Below are 18,792 nucleotides of genomic sequence, written 5' to 3'. Positions count from 1 at the left end.
TATTTTTCCCTTGCCAAAGGGAAGGACTGTTCTATTGATGTCTCCCATGCTACAGGTTGGGAGATGAAGACAGATTTCAACATTTTTTTACTGTAGTGGCAGTTTCCTGATGTAATCCAGGATTATTCCCTGCTGGCCAAACAAGAGCTGACAAAAAAGGCCAGCCCTCAGCTGAGCATCTGATTCAAAAGAAAATTCAGCTGAAAGGCGAGCACTGGAAAGAGGAGTCAATACCAAAGCAAGAGGCAGCTCTGGATTTAAGTAGAAGTCCACAGCATTTAACCCAGTTTAGCAGATCAATGCAGTGGATTTTTAATCATCACATTAATCCTAAAATAAAAATAATTACCCCAGAGATCCGTATTAAAGTCCCTTAATTATATCTCATTTCATCATCCTTTTTTACTTGGGATCAGAAGCTACAGGGACCGGAGCTCCCCGATGTCATTCTCCAGCTTGCAGTTTTTCTCTCTTTTGTTGGGACTTCAACTGCCACTACAGGGATGAGGCACTGGCCCTGATGAAAGCACTCACGTCCATCTCACTTTGGGGAAAACTGAAAAAGGGCCCCCAAAAAAAGGTGGGCAGGATTCTGCTTTCCAGTGACCCCTTTATAATATAAACAGCAAAGGAAGGAACAGAGAACATTACGCGGTGGGTGGAAAAGGTGTGAATGCCTAGAAATTCAATCTCTGCATCCTCCCCTTCTTCCCGCAATGCCAGGAGCTCATCAGTATCCCATAAGGAGAAAGAGAGGACTTGACCGGAGGCTGGACCCCTTATCAAATTTCACTGAGCAGAGTTTATTTCCTCTCCTGTCCGCAGTCCTGCCACCCCCACAGATGCTTTGGGAACACGGCCATGGGCAAACAGAGACCATGAGCCTCCAGGGAACCTCTATGGACAGTCTCAGGTGGGATTTTGTGGCGATCAAACCAGCCCATTCCCTGCTTTTAAGGACATCTGGCATGGCACAGCTTACAGCCAGCTTTCCCATCTTTCTCCCAGAAAAGGATGCCTTTCTCCACTCTGCTTTCTGGGACCAGTCCTGAGCTTATGCTGTCCCCTGCACTGAGCCCAAGCTGCTTGCTTTAGGTCAGATGCCCTCTGCCTTGCTGGCCTTTGCCCATTTCCACCATCTTCTTGCAGAGAAAAGAGCCACCCCGTTGTTGTATTTAGACTTAAAAAGCATTGTACATTTACTGGAGTAGCAGTTTTCAGGTTTCTCTAAACACACCAGGGAATTTCTTCCCTCTGCCTTGGGAAGAGGCCTGGGGGCCTGTTGCTGTTGCTGGTGTTGGGATGCAAGTAAAGGCCATCACCAAACAAGCAGCACATGGAATCCCAGCGAGTAAATGGCTGCAGGTTTAGGCAGTGTCCCCAAGATGCAGCTTGTGGCAAGTGGCACCAGAGATATAAATATCCCACTTCAGCTCTGCAAGGATCCTCTCCAAAACCACCAGCTCCACCGTGGTCCCTGAGGGACCAGTTATAACCTGTCCAAGGAACCTCACAGCCAGCATTGGCCTCTAGGATGGGACTTAACACCAGAGGTTTGTGAAATAAAAGAGTAATTAGAGGTTACAGCTACCCCTGCATGGAGCAGGCTGGAGTCAGACTGCCTGGGAGTGGTCACCAGAAGGTACTTCAGGGCATTTAGACTGAGAGAGGGAAAGGAAAACTGAAAAAAGTAACTTCATGATAACCTTATGGCAACAATGCAGGCTGCTACATAAATCACCTTTCTGTTGTCAATAACTGGCAGCCTGGGACTGCCATGTCCTGCATTCTGATTTCCATGAAAGATGGGAGCTGCCATTTCCCAGCTGAAAGGAGCTGAAGTGCTCTTTCCCTGCTCTGAATGAGGGGAGGGGGTGAAGCCCTCTTTGAGACTCTCTCACATGATTTAAAAAAAAAAAAAAATTAGAAAAAAGGAAAAGAAACAAATGACTACAAGTTGGAATTATAAATAAATAAGCAATAAAATAAATAAATAAATAAAGAGTGTTTTCCAGTCCAAGTGACAAAATGCATGCACATGTCCCTGCTTGAGCCACTCTGATGGCAGAGGGCTCAGAACCAGACTTTCTCCTTTCAATCCTGGGAATTGGACATCAGTCTTTTTTCATTCCCTGATGATGACAGCAGAGGCTCCCAGGGCACAAGGCAGGACAGAGACAGGCCACAGAGATCACTCACTGGAAGAGTTTTGGTTGCATCTTCTCATCATTTTGTCTTTACTCTGGCATTTTTCATTTCAGTTTGTGCTTGGGATTTATTTCCCGTTGCTCTGATCCTGTTTCAGTCACTTGACTTAGAAAAACAAGGATTGCTAGGGCTGCCAGACCTCCAGCACAGATGAGAAAAACTGAGAAAATAATGCAAGATGAGACCTCAACTGGCCATAAAGTCACACCCTCAACACCAAGGCAGCTTGATACTACCTCTTTCTACCTACCAGGTTCCTGAAGTCCCCAAACATGGAGATTTTATACCTCCTTGGATAACCTTTTTCTTTAAAAGTTTTCCATCTGGTTAAATTCAAATCTTTCCTGCTACAGCCTACGCCTATGACTTCTTATCATGTCATCAGTCTTTACAGACATGTATTTATTACCTTCCACCCGTCAGAAATAGTTTGGGGTATTTCAAGGCAGTTATCATATCTCCCCTCCTTTTTCTCCAAGCCAAACAAAGATGTTTTCTACACCTCTGCTCATTCTTGCTCCTTCCAAACGAGAAAGTCACATCTTTCTGGAACTGAGGTGCCCAAAAAGCAGACAGAGCCCCCAGTCAGGGGGGTTGTGCAAGGCACACAAGTTTCTCTGTGGATAAACAACACTCCTGTCTATACATATTAATATCATGCTTGTTTTTCCCTCCCAGAGAGAAACGTTTGCTGATTTGCCAGCATTTTGCTTGCTCTTGGCACAAGGCAAACAACTACACGGGTTGCAAACAAGGCAAGAACCAAACCATTGATCTCTTCTGGCAGAATGCAGCTTAATTCCAGTAAAAAATTCCACAGCAGCTGCCTATACTACTGAAACCCATTTACCTCAAAGCATGAAAGATACACATTCCTCTTCATAAAATCGTACAAGCTGTAACTCCTCAAACTAGATTTAAGTAAAACAAACTCTGCATGGGTCAAGGTTAAACACTTAGAGATCCCCACTGGTGTTTGCTGTGAAAAGAGCAGTACCATTTTCAGATGAAGGACTGATGTGCTCTACAGCAGGGCAGTCTCAGCAGCAGTTCATAGATATAAAATAATGAGAAAATAAAGCGCTCCCTCAGTTATTTGCAGGAGTAATATTAATATTGCCACTTTGACTTTAGGAATTGCATCTGCATGTTTGTTTCTAAGGACATTAAAATCTAAGCAATGAGCATGCTACCTTAACTCAACCCCCCCCCGACCCCCAGGTATTTCAGCCAGAACTTACACAGAGTGGGAATCCCGTAAGGTAGGACCTGATCAGGAGCAAACACTCAGGTGGTGCAAGTCACTTTAAGGTAAATGCAACCTATATTTTTGCGACAGCTGAGGATTAAAATATAACCTAAGAAACTCACAAAACGTTGTATTCTGCCTGACATTCTCCAGCATTCATAATCTAAGACATTACAGATGCCAGATGCACCTTCCTAGATAAGGTGTTAATGTTGTCAGCACAACACCGGGAAGTGGTTTGTACTGTTATAATGGTTTGGCTGGAGCTCTGTAGCTCCCACCGGTCCGATCAGACAACTTTTCCTGTTCCCCAGAATCCCCCCTTACCTTTTGAGATAGTTTCCCCCATAGAGGATCTGCTGCAGCAAGGTGACCACAGCAAAGGCGCAGATGAATATGAAGAACAAAGTTCTGTTTCCCAGCAAATCCCGGCTTGACGAAGGGTCAGTGTATCCCATCCTTCCTAAAAGCCACTGAAGCTCCACCGGGTAAAATTCAGTTCATTGCCGCCTTCATGCCCTTCTTGCTGGGAAGCGGAGTGGAAAGCTCGCTGGCTTTTCTGTGAGCAATCCAAGGACAAGGTATCCCATTGTTTGGCCCTGCTGCCCCTTCCTTGCCCCTTTTGGATGTTAGCTCCAGGACTGTGCGTAATGGCTTGCTTCCATGGTAAAGTTTCCAGGAGATTCAGACGTGGGTAACATCTAAAATCATCTCTCAGAGCTCTTCCAGCGCAGGCAGCTTATGCTGTGAGAGAGGCATTCTGTTCCCTCTAAGCCTCTCTTGAAAACCCGCTGCTAGCAATTATCTACTTCAATCCCATTTTCATATTCCAGATGGGGGAAGCTGCAAATAAACCAGAAAACTGCAGCCAATGGCAAGCACGGGGCTCCGGCAACCTGCGTTGGAAACACATAGTCGTCAGCTCTTCTCCGCTTCTGCTCAGTGATTCCAATGAAATGTGCTCACAAGGAGACGTGACTGGGGCGTGCTATTATTGAACAAGCATGTAACAGTCATGAGGGTTTCATTCAGTCCCCTAAAAAAAAAAAAAAAAAAAAAAAAAAAAAGAGGAAAAAACCCAGAAAGAAAGAAAGAAAGAAAAGGAAGAGGCAGCAGCAGCAGCAATCTGGTCAGGCTATCAGGAATGTCAGGAAAGCTGCATTCTGTGCAGCAGCGTGCTGTCCCTGCCGTAGCATTTGCATGCGGCATGCAGTGCCTTCAGTCATACACCACTCACTATTTGGGCTCCTCTCTTTCCCCTGGTTATTCCTCTAGAGTAAGCACAAGCAAGGTCACTGTGCATCCCTTCAAGGACAGAGCTCTCAGCTCCTGCATGCTGATTTATTGGAGGCTCTGAGTAGCCTCACAGCCGCAGAGAGGGAGCCTGCCTCTCAGTGCGGGCTCTGAGAACCATTCATTTAAAGAGACAAATATTCTGATTGTTCCTCCACCAGGAACAGTTCTCTTTTGAGAGGGCAAAGCAACAAGACCTTGTCCACGGCCATCGTAACTCCTCTAAAAATCTCCCCATTGTCAGGAGAGGCTCCATTCAGCTCACAGGGAAATCAATGGGAGTTTTGTTGTTCATTTCACCGGGAGCAAAATCTGCCCCCGACCCTTGGCTTCTTAAAACAAGTCCCAGCGAAAAGCTTTATCCATGAATGAAACTTCCAGACTAGGAGGTTGTTTTGCCCCAATAACAGATGGGAAAAGGGTTTTGACAACAAAATGGGGGGGGGGGGGGAAATCCTTTGAGTAAGAGAATAGGAAGATTTTTGTGTGAATAAATTTTCCAACAGTTAAATCAGTGTATGCAAAGTGTTATAGTGTACCAGCAGCCCAGCTGTGTGAAACAGCAAACAGAGATTGTTCATGGACTTTGTTTCAGCGGTAACTGGTGCTGCATGGGAAGGAGGGCCAAAGGTAACTCTGTGCAACCCTTTCAACCCAGATCCTGAAGCCAGGGCAACAGCAACCTAGGTGAGACAATCAGTGGCTAAAGCAGGCTTTGCCTTACCTAATTTTAAGCAATGAAAATAACACCAGTGTATAAGGTAGGAACCTGGTCACCCTGAACTCCTGCAGGCAGGAGACCAGTCCTTTAGACATCCCTGACTTTGCAGAGAATTTGTAGGGATCCAGCCCCTGAGATGCCCTTCTTCAGTCCCTCTTACAGCTCCCACACCTCTATTTCTGAACCCTGCTAAATGCTTCAATTATCACCTGTGCATATCAAAAGATTGATGATCCCGGGTCAGATCAGAGTTTATCCAGCCCAGAGCCTTGTTCCTGGCAGTGGCCAGTGATGGATACAAAAGCAAAAGCAGAAGTAGAGGGCAAGGACACACTGATACTTTCTTGGAAACACTCTCCTACCATTTTGTGATTCAGAGTTTCACAGAACCAAGTAAAGAAAACCAGTATTTAGGTTAGAAAAATAACTGAGTTGGATGCAATCATTTGTATTGTACTAGGAATAATACCCATACCAGGGGACTGCAAATTAGACAGCAAAACCAGTTTGATTCCCTGTTGTCAAAGTCATCATCTCTAGGGCCAAATACGATCAGTTTATGTAAGCCCATATAATATGAGATTGTTTCCATACAGGAACTGTACCATTTAGATGGATCTAACCATATACACTTCTAAGAAACAGAAAATCAGAAACAGCCATCAGAATCTCAGTCTGAGACTCCACAAGCCTCTATACAGGCAGACTTGTATGGAGAAGCTGAGAGACAAGGCCAGTAAGGTCAGATGTGAAGGAAAAGGAATTTAATGCTTTGAATTGTTTGATTTTTACTTGTAGCTTTGAAAGTCCTCACAGAGAAATTTTCCTCAGTTGCTCCAGGAGTTATTTTACAATAAGGGCAAAGTATTAGAGAGTAGAATTTGGCTTTTTATGACCTCCTATGGGTGTAATGCCTGTCTTGCAGATTCTTATATCACCTAGGTTTTGGTGAAAACACTCTGAGCCTTTCCTCCTTTATTCCCCTCTATCCAAAGGGATTTTTTTCTTGACATCTCTGCTGTAGTGCACCAAATTCCTGAGCTGAGCAGCCACTCTTTCTCCTGGACTGACAGCCAGCCTGGGCTGCAGCAAACAGCCCATGTACTCTGTCAGTCTTTGATTCTCTGTGTCCTCTCATCGTTCTCTGCTGTATCACAGCTGGCAAGAAGACACAGCACCTGAGAGGCCTGTGAGCAGGAGAGCTGCAGACCTAAAGCAAAAAGCAAAGTAAGAAGATATCCATTATAAGTGTGAAGGGTTTTCTGTGCCAGATCTCGCACAGACTTCGTTCCTGATGCCACATGGAAAGAAATCTGTTTGCTGCCTTCAGCCCAGTATGACAACAGCACTGCAGAACTGGAAGCAGAGCAGCTCTGTGCCAGCATAAAGGAATAGGATGCCTATTGACAATTTTTCAAACGGTGCTCAAGGTTGCCTACAATATTTGTTGTGAGTGAAACAGTCATATGGTTCATGCAGAAGGGCTGAATGAGCAATGTCAGCACTCATTCTCAGGGCCCTTGGAGAGTTTGACTTGTCAGCTACAGGCCTCCTTGAAAGCATCAGGCCTCTGAAGAGAAAAAATTAATTTTTTAGAACAATTTTACACCCTGCACCTAAGCAAGCAACAGGCAACAAAAGACCTACCCCCTCCAGATTTTGAGAAGGGTTGGAAAACACCTCCAAGAGCATCAAATCCAACCATTCCCCGATCACTGCCAGGTGCACCAACAACCCGTGTCCTCAAGTGCCACATCTACACGATTTTTCAACACTTCCAGAATGATAGACACAAGCTCAGAAAGGGTATTCCCATACTGGTTGATGGAGCACAGACTTCAGAGGCTAAAGCAAAATGGAACCGCTCATAGCCTCGCTTAATATGAAGCTGCCAGAAGCAGTCAGTCTTACACGTGTCTGGCCTTTATTTGTTGCATGTGAGCTGCTTGCTAAATATCATCAGAGATAATCTGTCACAAGAAACTCCTCCAGCCTGAGCAGGGAGACTCTGAGTCCTCTAACACAAACACAAACGTGCTCCTTACAGTGACACCTCCCATGGGAGTCAATCATTTTCTCTTCAGTCCTAATGAAGCAGTTCACAGCTTTTCTTTTGAGAAGAACTTGATATTAAGTCTTACACACAAAGAAACCAAGGCCGTGTTACCGAAGCTCTACACAAGGAAAGATGAATCGGCCAAATGGCAAAACCTGGTGAGAGTCAGACTCTACTTCTCCTGGGTGGGAAATAAGCACATGTCATCTCTATCTCTATCTCTCTGCTGAAAGGACAATGTACAGCCCTTACAACCAAGCTGTAGTTTGTTTTTTAATGCAAATGAATCAGAAAAATTCATCTCTTATAGGCAGGTCTGATTGGGAATTTTTTTAAGTACCTTTCACTGAACCTGTCATTTGAATTAGTGTTTGACTGATCATGCATTCTAATTTCAGCTGAAAGCAAGGGCACTTAGTGCTTGGGATATCAGGATCTGTCTCTTGGTGGTTGAAATCACAGAATACATAACTGGACATGTTAAACTCACAGAATTGTACAGGTGCAGAGTAAAACAAAACATGCTTCACACTCCCCATCAGGGTTTTTTCTCTCCCTGCGTGCTCAGCCGCTCTCCTTTTCATCACTGACTAAAGAACTTCACACTCAGTATAGCAGAGTACTACCGGCTGCAAATGGTTCGAGTAGAACATTTTTCACATCTCATTTTCCCCCCTAAATTAAAATTAAATCATGTCTATTTACAGTTTCTACAATGTTTGTGTAAACTACTAGATCCCTGACTTTGCAAAGAGCTGGCACATAGGTATATGACTAGAAGGTTCTGCTGAATATGAAACTCATAAACATATGCTTATCAATATTAATTCTTTTGCAGATATAAACCATGAATTTATTAGCATAATCTAGTGCTTAACACAACGTCTAGTCCCCCATCACTGCCACAAATCCATATGTCTTAAACTGAGATATTGAAGGCAGATGAAAGGATTCAGCTAAGATGTAAATATTTATTTTCTTCTGAGCTGGGTTAAGCCACAAGGAGATGACAACAGCTAATTTGGCACCAGGCTGCTTGCTACCTGTGGAGGTGCCTGAATTAGAGGAAGTGTCCTGAAGATAACATATGGTCTGTACACTGGATATACATTGCATCACCTATTGAATCACGGCCAGTTTCCTTCCAATTATGGGTCATATAGGGGGAAAAATGTCCCCATGCATAAAACATCCTTTTTTTGTGCTGCTGACACCATCCCCGTGTGGAAAAGGAATGAGGTCTTCCCCAAAGGAATGTCATCTTCCTCTCACTGGTAGGGAGCTCTGATGCAGAGGCTTCCATGGCTGTAGTGCTGTACATTTACTATTGACAGTTCCTTTGCTAAAATGTATAGCCAAGTGCAAAACCAAGCTGGGCTCAATGCTAGGGAGAGCTTTGCTTTCCCAGGGGCATTTCCCGATTCCTAGAAAATACAGGAAGTTTAGTGTGGTTGTTACGATCCTGTTCAGGCTCACAACAACAACTCTGCAAATAGCTGGGAACAGTGGAAGCTCATTTGCTCTGCAGGGAAAAAGGCACAGGATGAAATTTCGTTTACAGGAATCATCTGCTAAAAGAATTACTTTGATTTTGGAGCACTGCATGGGAGCCTCAGATTTTGCAACAAATCAAGAGGACTGAGATGTTGGTAGAACCACAGAGGAGTCCAAGGGTTTCCATGGCCAACAGTTGCTCTCAGAGTAGGAACATGATCCTGCCTCTATCCCAAGCACGTCATAACTCCCACCTAGTTCATCAAAACCCTGTTTAAAACCTTCAATTGAAAGCCTGGAAAGCGCTGGAATCAGTGCCAGCCACTTTACAAGTTTAATGGCAGTTGAAAGTTTGATATTTCTTTTTGATGAAAACATTCCAGCATTAACACCACAATGAACAAATATTTCCCATGACCAGAATAAGGATTGTACATCATCTAATGCCAAAAATCACAATTAATAATTCTTTGACTATTTTAACAATGCATTTTACAGCAAAAATAAAAATGTTAATCTGAAATATTTTAAAAAAATCTCTAGTGTGCCATATGAAGTCATTTGCAGAGACAAAGGTTAATTTTCAGAGACAATGTAGCAGATTTTGTAATAAGTTTTGCTTTTTCAGTGAGTAGCACTAATTAGAATGGGGGTAAACACGAAAAAGAAACTATCCCTCTGATTAATCAGCTAATTAAATACTTCAAAAATTTTACACTACACTTATAATCAAGATGTAGAAGAGACCTATTATGGAAAATTATTTAGGAAAAGTTACCTTTGCCTTTTTATCTCAGTTCTGCATTGATTTTGTATTCGAAGGAATTAATTATATTCCTCTTGAATTAACCATCAGCTTCAGTTCACATGACCTTTCAAGCAGCCCAGACACTCAGTTTTTGAACCCTTCCTCATGATGTCCGCCTACAGCACCGATAACATTCCTAACTACACACTGTAGCAACCAGTGTTGTCTTGGGTAGTCTGCCTGTTCACCGGAATTATTCCTCTACCCAAAGCCAATATTCAGACACATCCATGCTAGTCCGTGCTTAGTTCAGTCCATGACAAAAATTATAAATTAAAAAAAAAAAATAAATCTGGCTTCCGTGATCTTCAAAAATCCCCATTATTCATGAAACATACATTATTTTGCTCTTCTGTCACTGTGGAAATGCTCACTGGAATCTGGACAACCAACCCAAAGAACAGAAACCTCTATCCCTGCAGTAGTGTGACCAGGCACATCTTTCTTCCCGTCCCGTGACAGTGTGGATTCAACTTTTAAGCCCTGCACAGTGTCTGGTCTGACCTGCATGTGGCTACAGAGGTGTCTGTTAACAAAACTGGACACCCTTTCAAATTCCTTCCTTTGGATCTTTGATCTGCCGTGAATCCCTGGGTCTTGTTTGCCTGTATTAGGGTAACAAACGAAGACCATTCCTGGAACAGCTGGACACTGCTGCTGGGCATTAGCAGAGCCACTTCTTGCCACCAGCATTCATAACTTAAGCAGGCAAGAAGGGAAGGTGAGAGAGGGATTTATTAGCAACCCCCTTGACAGAGAGCAGGAATTGCAATTTAAGAAGCCGTGTTTGACAGCATGCAACTTGCTCAGCTTGCAAACATGTGCTGGGATGCAAAACCAAGGCAACCATAGTCCATTTGGGTGACAAACAAGCCTGGGAGTCTAAGGGGAGAGACGGACAGGCAGGTGGAGAAATTCATCCATGGACTGGGCCTGGATCCCCCGTAACCTCTACCAGCAACTTGAGGTTTGCTGGCTCTAAACATAAATATCACAGCACTGTCACAGGCAGTGCTGACTTGGGCAGAGAGATGGAGGGCCATAGTCAAACAGGTATTTAAGCATCTCCCTCCTCTTGAAATTTTGGGAGTTAGATGAAAATCCCTGTTCAGCTTTTGGCTGCAAGTGAGTTGTCTAGGCCTGTAATTCAAATGAGGATTTATAATGAGATCTTAAACTCAGCTGAAGCTTGGGTAAAGCCTGGGGATTGCCTGACCTGAACATGGCAGAGCGTTTTGGGAAGTTGCAGCTACCCAAGAGCCCCAGCATGAGCCTAAAAACCCTTCCCAGGCTGAAGGCAGAAGTCTGTGCCTTCCCTGCTCACACAATCAGAGATGCCACGATCACAGCTGACGCACTTTTAAAAGCATCACTAGTTACCACTAATGAATGATTGTCCACTCTCATATCCTTCACAAGAAAATACCAAGAAGAAATCTCGTAGCTGAAGCTTTTTACAAGGGCCTGGAGTGACAGGAAAAAGAGGAATGGCTTCACATGGACAGAGGGCAGGGTTAGATGGGACATTGGGAAGAAATTCTTGACTGTGAGGGTGGTGAGGCCCTGGCACAGGTTGCCCAGAGAAAATGGGTCTGCCTCATCCCTGGAAGTGTCCGAGGCCAGGTTGGATGGGGCTTGGAGCAACCTGGTCCAGTGGAAAGTGTCCCTGTCCATGGCAGGCGGTGGGACTGGGTGAGCTTTGAAGTCCCTTTCAACCCAACCCATCCTGAGATTCTATGATTTTATGATTCTATGATTTTCTGATTTTATGATATAATATTTGCTATATTCCACCCACTTCTCTCTAGCACAGGACCACTAGTACAGCCTTCTATCCATCAGACAGAAAGTATTTCACATTTATCCACAGTCTTCTGTAGTCATGTTGACCTTTTGCTGGAGAGCCTGCAACAAGTTATTCATTTAAATAGCTGAGTACAGTCAATTGCTTGTGGTTTTTCTTTAAGAACCTAAAGTGGGGAAGACAGAATGGTAGTTTATCCACAGCCATTATCAACCTCCAACACAGGGAGTTGCAACAGCACCTGGCCTACAGGATCCAGTGCTGTACCAGCAGATATTAAGGAAATGTCTCTGTCAGGGAGAGACATACCCAGGAGAGCTCTCCTCTGAGGAGAGGGAAGCACAGCATGGCATTTAGCTAGATTAGGTTTTAGGGTGGCTTTTTTCAGAACGTTCACATCACCATCACCTTTATTTGAACTTCACTTTCAATCAGCTTTTTTATTTTCTTCCAGGTGTATCCAGCTGCTCCTCTGGAGCTAAGAAATTTGTGCGTGGGTTTTCTTCCATGCACTGTGGGCAGGAAGGTATGTGGGAACTATAATTCAGTCACTTGAAATCACATGTAGCTGAAGTTTGAAAGGAAAATAATAATAAATGGTTCAGATTGTCAGGCTCGGTGCAATTCTCAATCAATTAAAGCTTATTTTAGCATCAGGGCAGTTTATTTTTATAATGTTCTCCTGGTATTTTGATGCTTTCATGTTACTGTGTAGCTAAAAGGTCTTGCTGGGAACAAATTACTCTTGGTAAAGCATTTTCTGAAGTGCAATTTTAGTTTCTGTCATATGACAATAAACAATATCTACATGAGCAAGCAGCAGCAAGAAAATAGCTAGTGGCAGTGAGAGAGCAAGGCTTTGGACCTGGGTAACAGAGGAAGATAAACAACCATGGTTTTGCTGTGTTTGAGACCTAAATTTGAGTTCAGAGACTACCAAACTATTCTTCATTACATACGACTTTCAAATGTGATTCAGTGTGTTGAGATATTCAACAGTGAAAACTCACCAGTGAAGATATTCCTACTTGTTGCCTTTTTCATCATCTGTTTATAACTAAATATTGCATCTGCACTTTTGATCTTCATTTTGTGATGTGATTTTGGCTCCCATTTCACGCACGTGGATGACACAGGAACACCCAAACCAGCATTCCCAGTCCTCCTTTGCAATCCACGCTGCACTTCACAAAACGAACCACTGTGTCAGATTACACTGAAAGTGTCACAGGTCCAAGAACTGGCTAACTGATAAGGAGAGCTCTTCCCTGATGTTACAACAAAAATCATAACTAGTACTGTTAGTGGGTCCTTGCAGTCTATGGAAGTAGCTGGCAAACAAGAACAGTGCTGTGAGTTCACCTCCGTTGGAATCACAGGCGAAACATTTGCTCAATAACAGGGGCAATAATCACACTAAATTGTACTTTTTTTTTCACTGTGACAAAGAGATTAGGGAGGATATATACTGTTGGATGCTGTCATTATAACCTGATTCAATTTTTGCTCTAAGCTTTAACAGGGAAAGAAATTAAAAGCAAGGTAGAAAGGGTATATGAAGAGTGACCCTTACCCTTTTTTAATTTACAGATTTCTAGACTCCCAGTTTCTCTTGAATTTCCTCCTTTAGGCCTGGGGACATCCCTCATAATACACTGCACCAGGTAGAAGTTTTCCACTGACTTTTCCCAGCTGGAAAAATTCATCATTTCAAATACAAAGCAATAGGAAACTTAGGGCCTTTCAGCACAGCACAGCACAGTCATCTAATTCCCTCAGACAGTTCATGCTCAGGTGCTATGCTCTCTCCTTGGATACCACTACAGCTTTTCCTTGACAATCCAAGGAAGTTGTAGCTGAGGTCTACACACAGAGTGTCCATTTCTCTGGGGAAAGGAAGGACAAACCTTTTTCCTCAGCATTGCTCCTTCCAGATGATGAAGCAGAACTAGCTGGCACTTCAAAAATCAGTGTTTTCACAACAAACATCATGCTGTGGCACATGATCTAATCTGGATGGTCACCAGCTCCACAGGAATACACACCTTGCTCTGGGCCACACACCTGGCAAATCCCTGCAAGTTCTGACCAGCCCTACACTTAGATTCACCAGCTGCTGCCTGGAGCCAGCACATCACCCTTCCCTAAAATACACAAAAAAGCCATTAACTCAGCATTTCATAGCCACTGCCCTTCCTTGCAATCTCCACTCTCCCATCATGGCATGTCTGTGCTCCAGAATTTAACGTGTTCCTGTTAAAAGTATTATCTTCCCAGCTGCTAGTGAAAAGTTACAGAGCTACAAAAAAGTTGCAGTTCAATATCCATCCTGGCTGATTTCAAACTACAGCTCCAAGTGCTTCACTCTCCATTGGTTTTAATAGGTTTCTAATGTTAAATGTAAGAGCTTCGATTAAAAAAATTGTTAACAGTTTTGTTACTTTTGCAGAACATAACACCTTAAACTTTCTCCCAGTACTCCAAAAGCCAAGTTCATCCTAATCCTCATTCAAGGGGGGACACGAGCTCTATCTTCAGCTGATTAGCTGAAGGTTTGGTTTCAGAGCTCCATATTTTACCAGGCTTTCTTCATGACTGCAGGCAGAGCTGCACCACAGTGCTGAGATCTCCAAGCTGGCTCGGGAAGGCAAAAAGACACTTCTGCAACAGCATGGCTGCTTTCAGCACTTGAACTGTGATTTCTGCATGGTGGGGAGAAGTCATCTACCACTTTATCAGCTCACCTCACACTCCATGTGCAGTGCAGGTGAGTATCTTTGCCCTCCTTGGCATCTCTTCCCTCGTTTCTGAACCAGCAATCGTAGCATTTCTCAGCCTTGCAGCTGTATTGCAGGAGTAACAAGGACAACTTTCCAATTACTTCATAAGGCAAGAAAAACCTCCTCTGCCTTTTAACCTATGATTTTATCACTCTGAGGACCACAAGAGCAGGATCCATCTGAATGGGCACAGGACTCACTTCCCCAAGCAATTCCACCTTTTACATCCCCCTAGATCATGTAAGACAGACAAAATCATACATAGCTCATGGGAACCAGGAAATCTTGGTCTTAATGGCACTAAACATAGATGTACTTGACTCCCACCACCAGTGTATGTGCCTACACCTACAAAAATCCTCCAAGCAGTTAGCTGAGATTTAGTCAACACACTCTATGGAGAAAACAGTTCTTTTAATCCCAAGGGATCTCAAAGATGTGTCAAACAAATCACATCCTAAAAATGCCTTTGGCTTTCCTGACTATAATGGGAGTTTGGGATGACCAGTACAGTTGAAGGTGGGATGGCAAGAGGGCCAAGTGTGAAAATAGCACGGAAACAAGTTGATGTCAAGTAAATAACATAAAGAGTTGAGTTATGATTATTTTCTCCTTAATATTTAATCCCCGGAAAGTACCTATATTATATCAAGTGAAGTTGTCACAGAAAATCACATTTTCTGCAGCCTTATACCAGGGAAGGGGGACAAAGCCACAGCATTTCACCTGGTTATACTCTGGCCCTCTTATTTCTCTCTCATAGCTACTGTAGATGATCATCAGCAAATGAATAAAACATACTTTCATGAGAATGGAACAACATGTGCCAGCTTTGCTGCTGGCATTCTGCCCACATGACTAGCACTCCCCTTTGCTAACCCTTCTTCCCACTTCTATTATTAACCCTCCTCTCACAGACAGAAGGAAGACAAGGTAAATCTGGGATGTTTCTTTTTCCCCCAGTAACATTAAGAAATGGTCTGGGATGCCTAGAGACCGGGATTTACATTTCAAGACAACATAAGAGAATCAGATACTTTGTAATACCATTTCTCATAGAACTGAAAGAATTTCAAAAGCAACAATAGTAAAATAATTTGAAACTGTTAAAAGGAAATGCCCAGTTACATGGCATGCAGCTTTTGGAACTTCCTGCCTCAACCCAAAGTCCTTACTGTGCTTCAAAAACTCCTTTGATGACCCATGCAAAGGGTAAGAGCATTGACAGATTCACAGACTGGGTACAAACACTCCAGAACCACTTTGTGAGCCACTGAGACCTTGCTCTGCTTGGCTATTCTGTAATCATCTGCCAGGAAGGTGGGAGATAGGGACAGCTTGCATGACCTGAAGCATTTATTATTCAACATTTCCTTATTTTCATACTCTTCACTAACATGCCTGACCTCCAGGTCACCCCACAGGGATGACAGGGAGTGATGACAGGAATATAAAATGAAAAAAATACTCATGTTTGCATAATTCGGCCCCTGGAAGAAGCCTTAGAGTGAAACTGAAGAATCTAGAGATTATTAAGAGACTCTTCTGTGGTTTTTAGGTTATGTTTCACCCTTCGGCCATGTCACTTGCCTACAGAATAAATAACACCTGCTATGGCAATAACAAATACAGCTTACTGGGGGCAGAGCTCCTGGTGCACTTCTTTATTTGCTAAGAACACTTCAAGAAAAGGAATTTGAATGCCTGCAAAGAAACCTTCACTTGCTGCACCATTTGCAGGGTAGCAGAGAAACCCTCAAACAACAAGCAGCCAATGACTGGGTAAATGCCAGATTTCACTGAGTTGTGCCAGGGACGTATTTGGCCATGTATTTTTTGTTTGTACATCCCCCATAAAGTTGAATCATCAGGCAAATTCTGCTTAATCAGAATCTAAGCCAGTACATGCTGAAATCAATGGGAGGCAATCTTGATTTCCAGGGGAGGGAGCAGAATCTAAATCACTTTATTATCAATTCAGTCTCACTTTTTTTTTCTTTCCTTTTTTTTTCTTTTTTTTTTTTTATGTTCTTACAGCAAAACGTACTGCTCAAGTGGTTTTAGCCCATCCCTGCTACCACCAGTAATAGAGATCCTTAATCCAGCAACTGGCCAAGCACCCACAAGCTTTTAAAGCCCTAGGGAGAGCTTACAGCAACCCTGGGAAGCATCCAATATCACGCTGGACTGATAAACAGAATAGCTATTTCAAGCTCTTTTTCCCTATTTGTTACCATGCTGGATAAAAAGGCATTAACTAATTATTTTAATTGCACTTTTTGTAGTATTTCTCATGGGACCTGGACTGCAGCTGCCTCAGCTTGATTCCCATCTGGCTGGGGGATGGGAAGCTATTATAAAATGTGCTTTCCCCAGAGTGAACAGGGCTTTCTGCTGCAGCTGTCTTTGTGGAGGTGGTGGAGCTATTGGAAACAGGTGTGTTGTACGTAAACGCTCCCTGGCTTGAAAATACCTGGTGGACTCCAGCAAGAAAACTTCAGTCAGCTTCACGGGAATCAAACCCAGCCAAACTCCCACCCCGCCTTTTTTTAGTGGGGAGGCAAACACACAACCATTACTTTAAAAAGAACGAATGCACCTTTGTGGGACTGATGCCTTGAAAAAAAGGTGTTTATGGATTTACAACACGAATTTTCTTAGTTTCTGAGGGCAAAATGTTCACAGCTTTTTGGAAGAGTCATGATCTCACCGGTGACGGATTACCTGCAACAAGATTCAGATCACTTTTGGAAAAATAAGCTCTTAGGAATGGAGCAAAGGAAAACACCCCCACAGAAACCTGATTAATCAAGTACAATTGGCAGCAAGCGTAGAAGAGAGGTTGCCTTCTTTAGGAGACATTTTTTAGTGCAGGTGAGTTCCTGCTTGGCTCCAAGTGATGCTGTCGTGTTTTCCCTACTCCTGTTCCTGTTTCAGGCCTTGTGAAAGGCTCTCTTGGAATCTCAAACCCCACATGTCCCTGACTCATTTTTGCTTGGGCTACAGTCTTTTACAGGTGCTCTGTGACAACTAAGAGGGGAGGTAATCGGGATTTTCATCCCAATTTCCCCCCAGTTTTCACCCCAAAATCCTGCTTGGGTTAAAGATGAGCTACATCACATAAAGGTCACCAAGTCGGGTGTCAGGCATTCCCAGGAGCTGGTCAGATCCTCTTCTCCAGAAGTTCCACAGCAACATTATCTCCTGAACATGCTGCTCAGCACCTCTTTGTTCTCAACTCTTTCAGGGAGGGTAGAGGGTGGCAATTCCCCCCTCACACACAGAACGGGATAGCCAGAAGTGGGCACCACTACTTCCCCGTGTCTGATGTTAGGGAGTTAACTTTTCCCCGCTGTGTTATTTTAGTTCATTTTCGGGAAAAAAAAAACAACAGATGTACCCAGGGACCAGGAAAGGAGCTTTGGGAAACATTTCTGTTTTTTCACTAAACAAATTCTGACAAGCCGAACATCCAAAGTACAACAGCTCCCTTCCCCTCTCTGACCTTTGCCTCCCAGCTTGGGGAGGTTGTCAAAGGCCTCCTCTCCTCCTCTCACATTTTCTGCATCTGCAGCCTGGTCTGTGCATTTGCTTGAAAGATACCCCGGGGTGAAACAGCATCTCCTGATTTGGAAGAGACTGAATTATATAATTATTTTGTATTTTGGGTACAGATGAGGTTTTCTTTGACTCTCCTACATCTGTGCAACTGGTTAATGAAAGTGCAGCATCTGGTCTAATAGGCCCTAATTAAAAAGAAAAAAAAAATATGATTTTCTCAAACACTTCCAACTAGGTGTTCCAGACTACATTATTTTATGGAAAAGTTCATGGTGTGCTGGGGCAGAATGGTGTTTTAATGGCTGAAGAAAACATGAAGCTGCAGCCTTAAAAGCACTACAACCTGGCTTAAGCTGGAATACAAATGGAAAAATCACACCTGTCCTGTTCTCATCTACCTCTGTCTGCTCTTGCCCTGCCCCTTCTCTTGCACAGCATTAGTATTGCCATGGGTTTTTCATGATTAACAGAGAGGTAATCCAGTTTAGAATAAACCCAGAAGAAAAACAATTGAAAAAGGTTAGCTTCCCAGCACACAAACAGAACCCCAGAACGACAGAAGAAGAGATGCTAGAGAGGAAGATAGAGATGAAGGAGTGAGAAGGTTGGACTCTTCTGTCAGCTGAAAGTGTTTGCAAAATGGTGGCCTGAAAAAGTGACTTGTGGCATTCTCAAGCAAGCCCTGCTGAATCTTTGGGCAGCACAGTATCACATCTCTATCACATCTCTCTATTTTTGCACAGCACAGGCTGATTTTCCAACGAAACCACCCCATCCAAGCAGGCAGGAAGATAAAGATGTTTCACTCAGGTGGCCGG

General features: G+C 43.5%; 1 protein-coding gene across 4 annotated transcripts in view; it reads right to left on the bottom strand.

Annotated features, from left to right (window-relative positions):
- Positions 1-18,792, bottom strand: part of ST8SIA5 (ST8 alpha-N-acetyl-neuraminide alpha-2,8-sialyltransferase 5) — a 69,300-nt gene that overhangs the window by 42,094 nt on the left and 8,414 nt on the right. For 2 of the 4 annotated variants that reach the window (XM_017819819.1, XM_017819822.1), the window contains exon 2: positions 3,785-4,493. In XM_017819819.1, coding sequence (XP_017675308.1) covers positions 3,785-3,915 — 131 coding nt within the window. In that variant the 5' untranslated portion in view covers positions 3,916-4,493. Of the gene's footprint in view, positions 1-3,784; positions 4,494-4,694; positions 4,795-18,792 lie in introns of those variants that run through there. The other 2 variants (XM_017819820.1, XM_017819821.1) reach the window with 2 other exon arrangements.

Source organism: Lepidothrix coronata, unplaced genomic scaffold, assembly GCF_001604755.1.
Source record: "Lepidothrix coronata isolate B3197 unplaced genomic scaffold, Lepidothrix_coronata-1.0 Scaffold77, whole genome shotgun sequence".
Classification (NCBI taxonomy): domain Eukaryota; kingdom Metazoa; phylum Chordata; class Aves; order Passeriformes; family Pipridae; genus Lepidothrix; species Lepidothrix coronata.
This window is presented reverse-complemented; position numbering and strand designations above follow the sequence as displayed.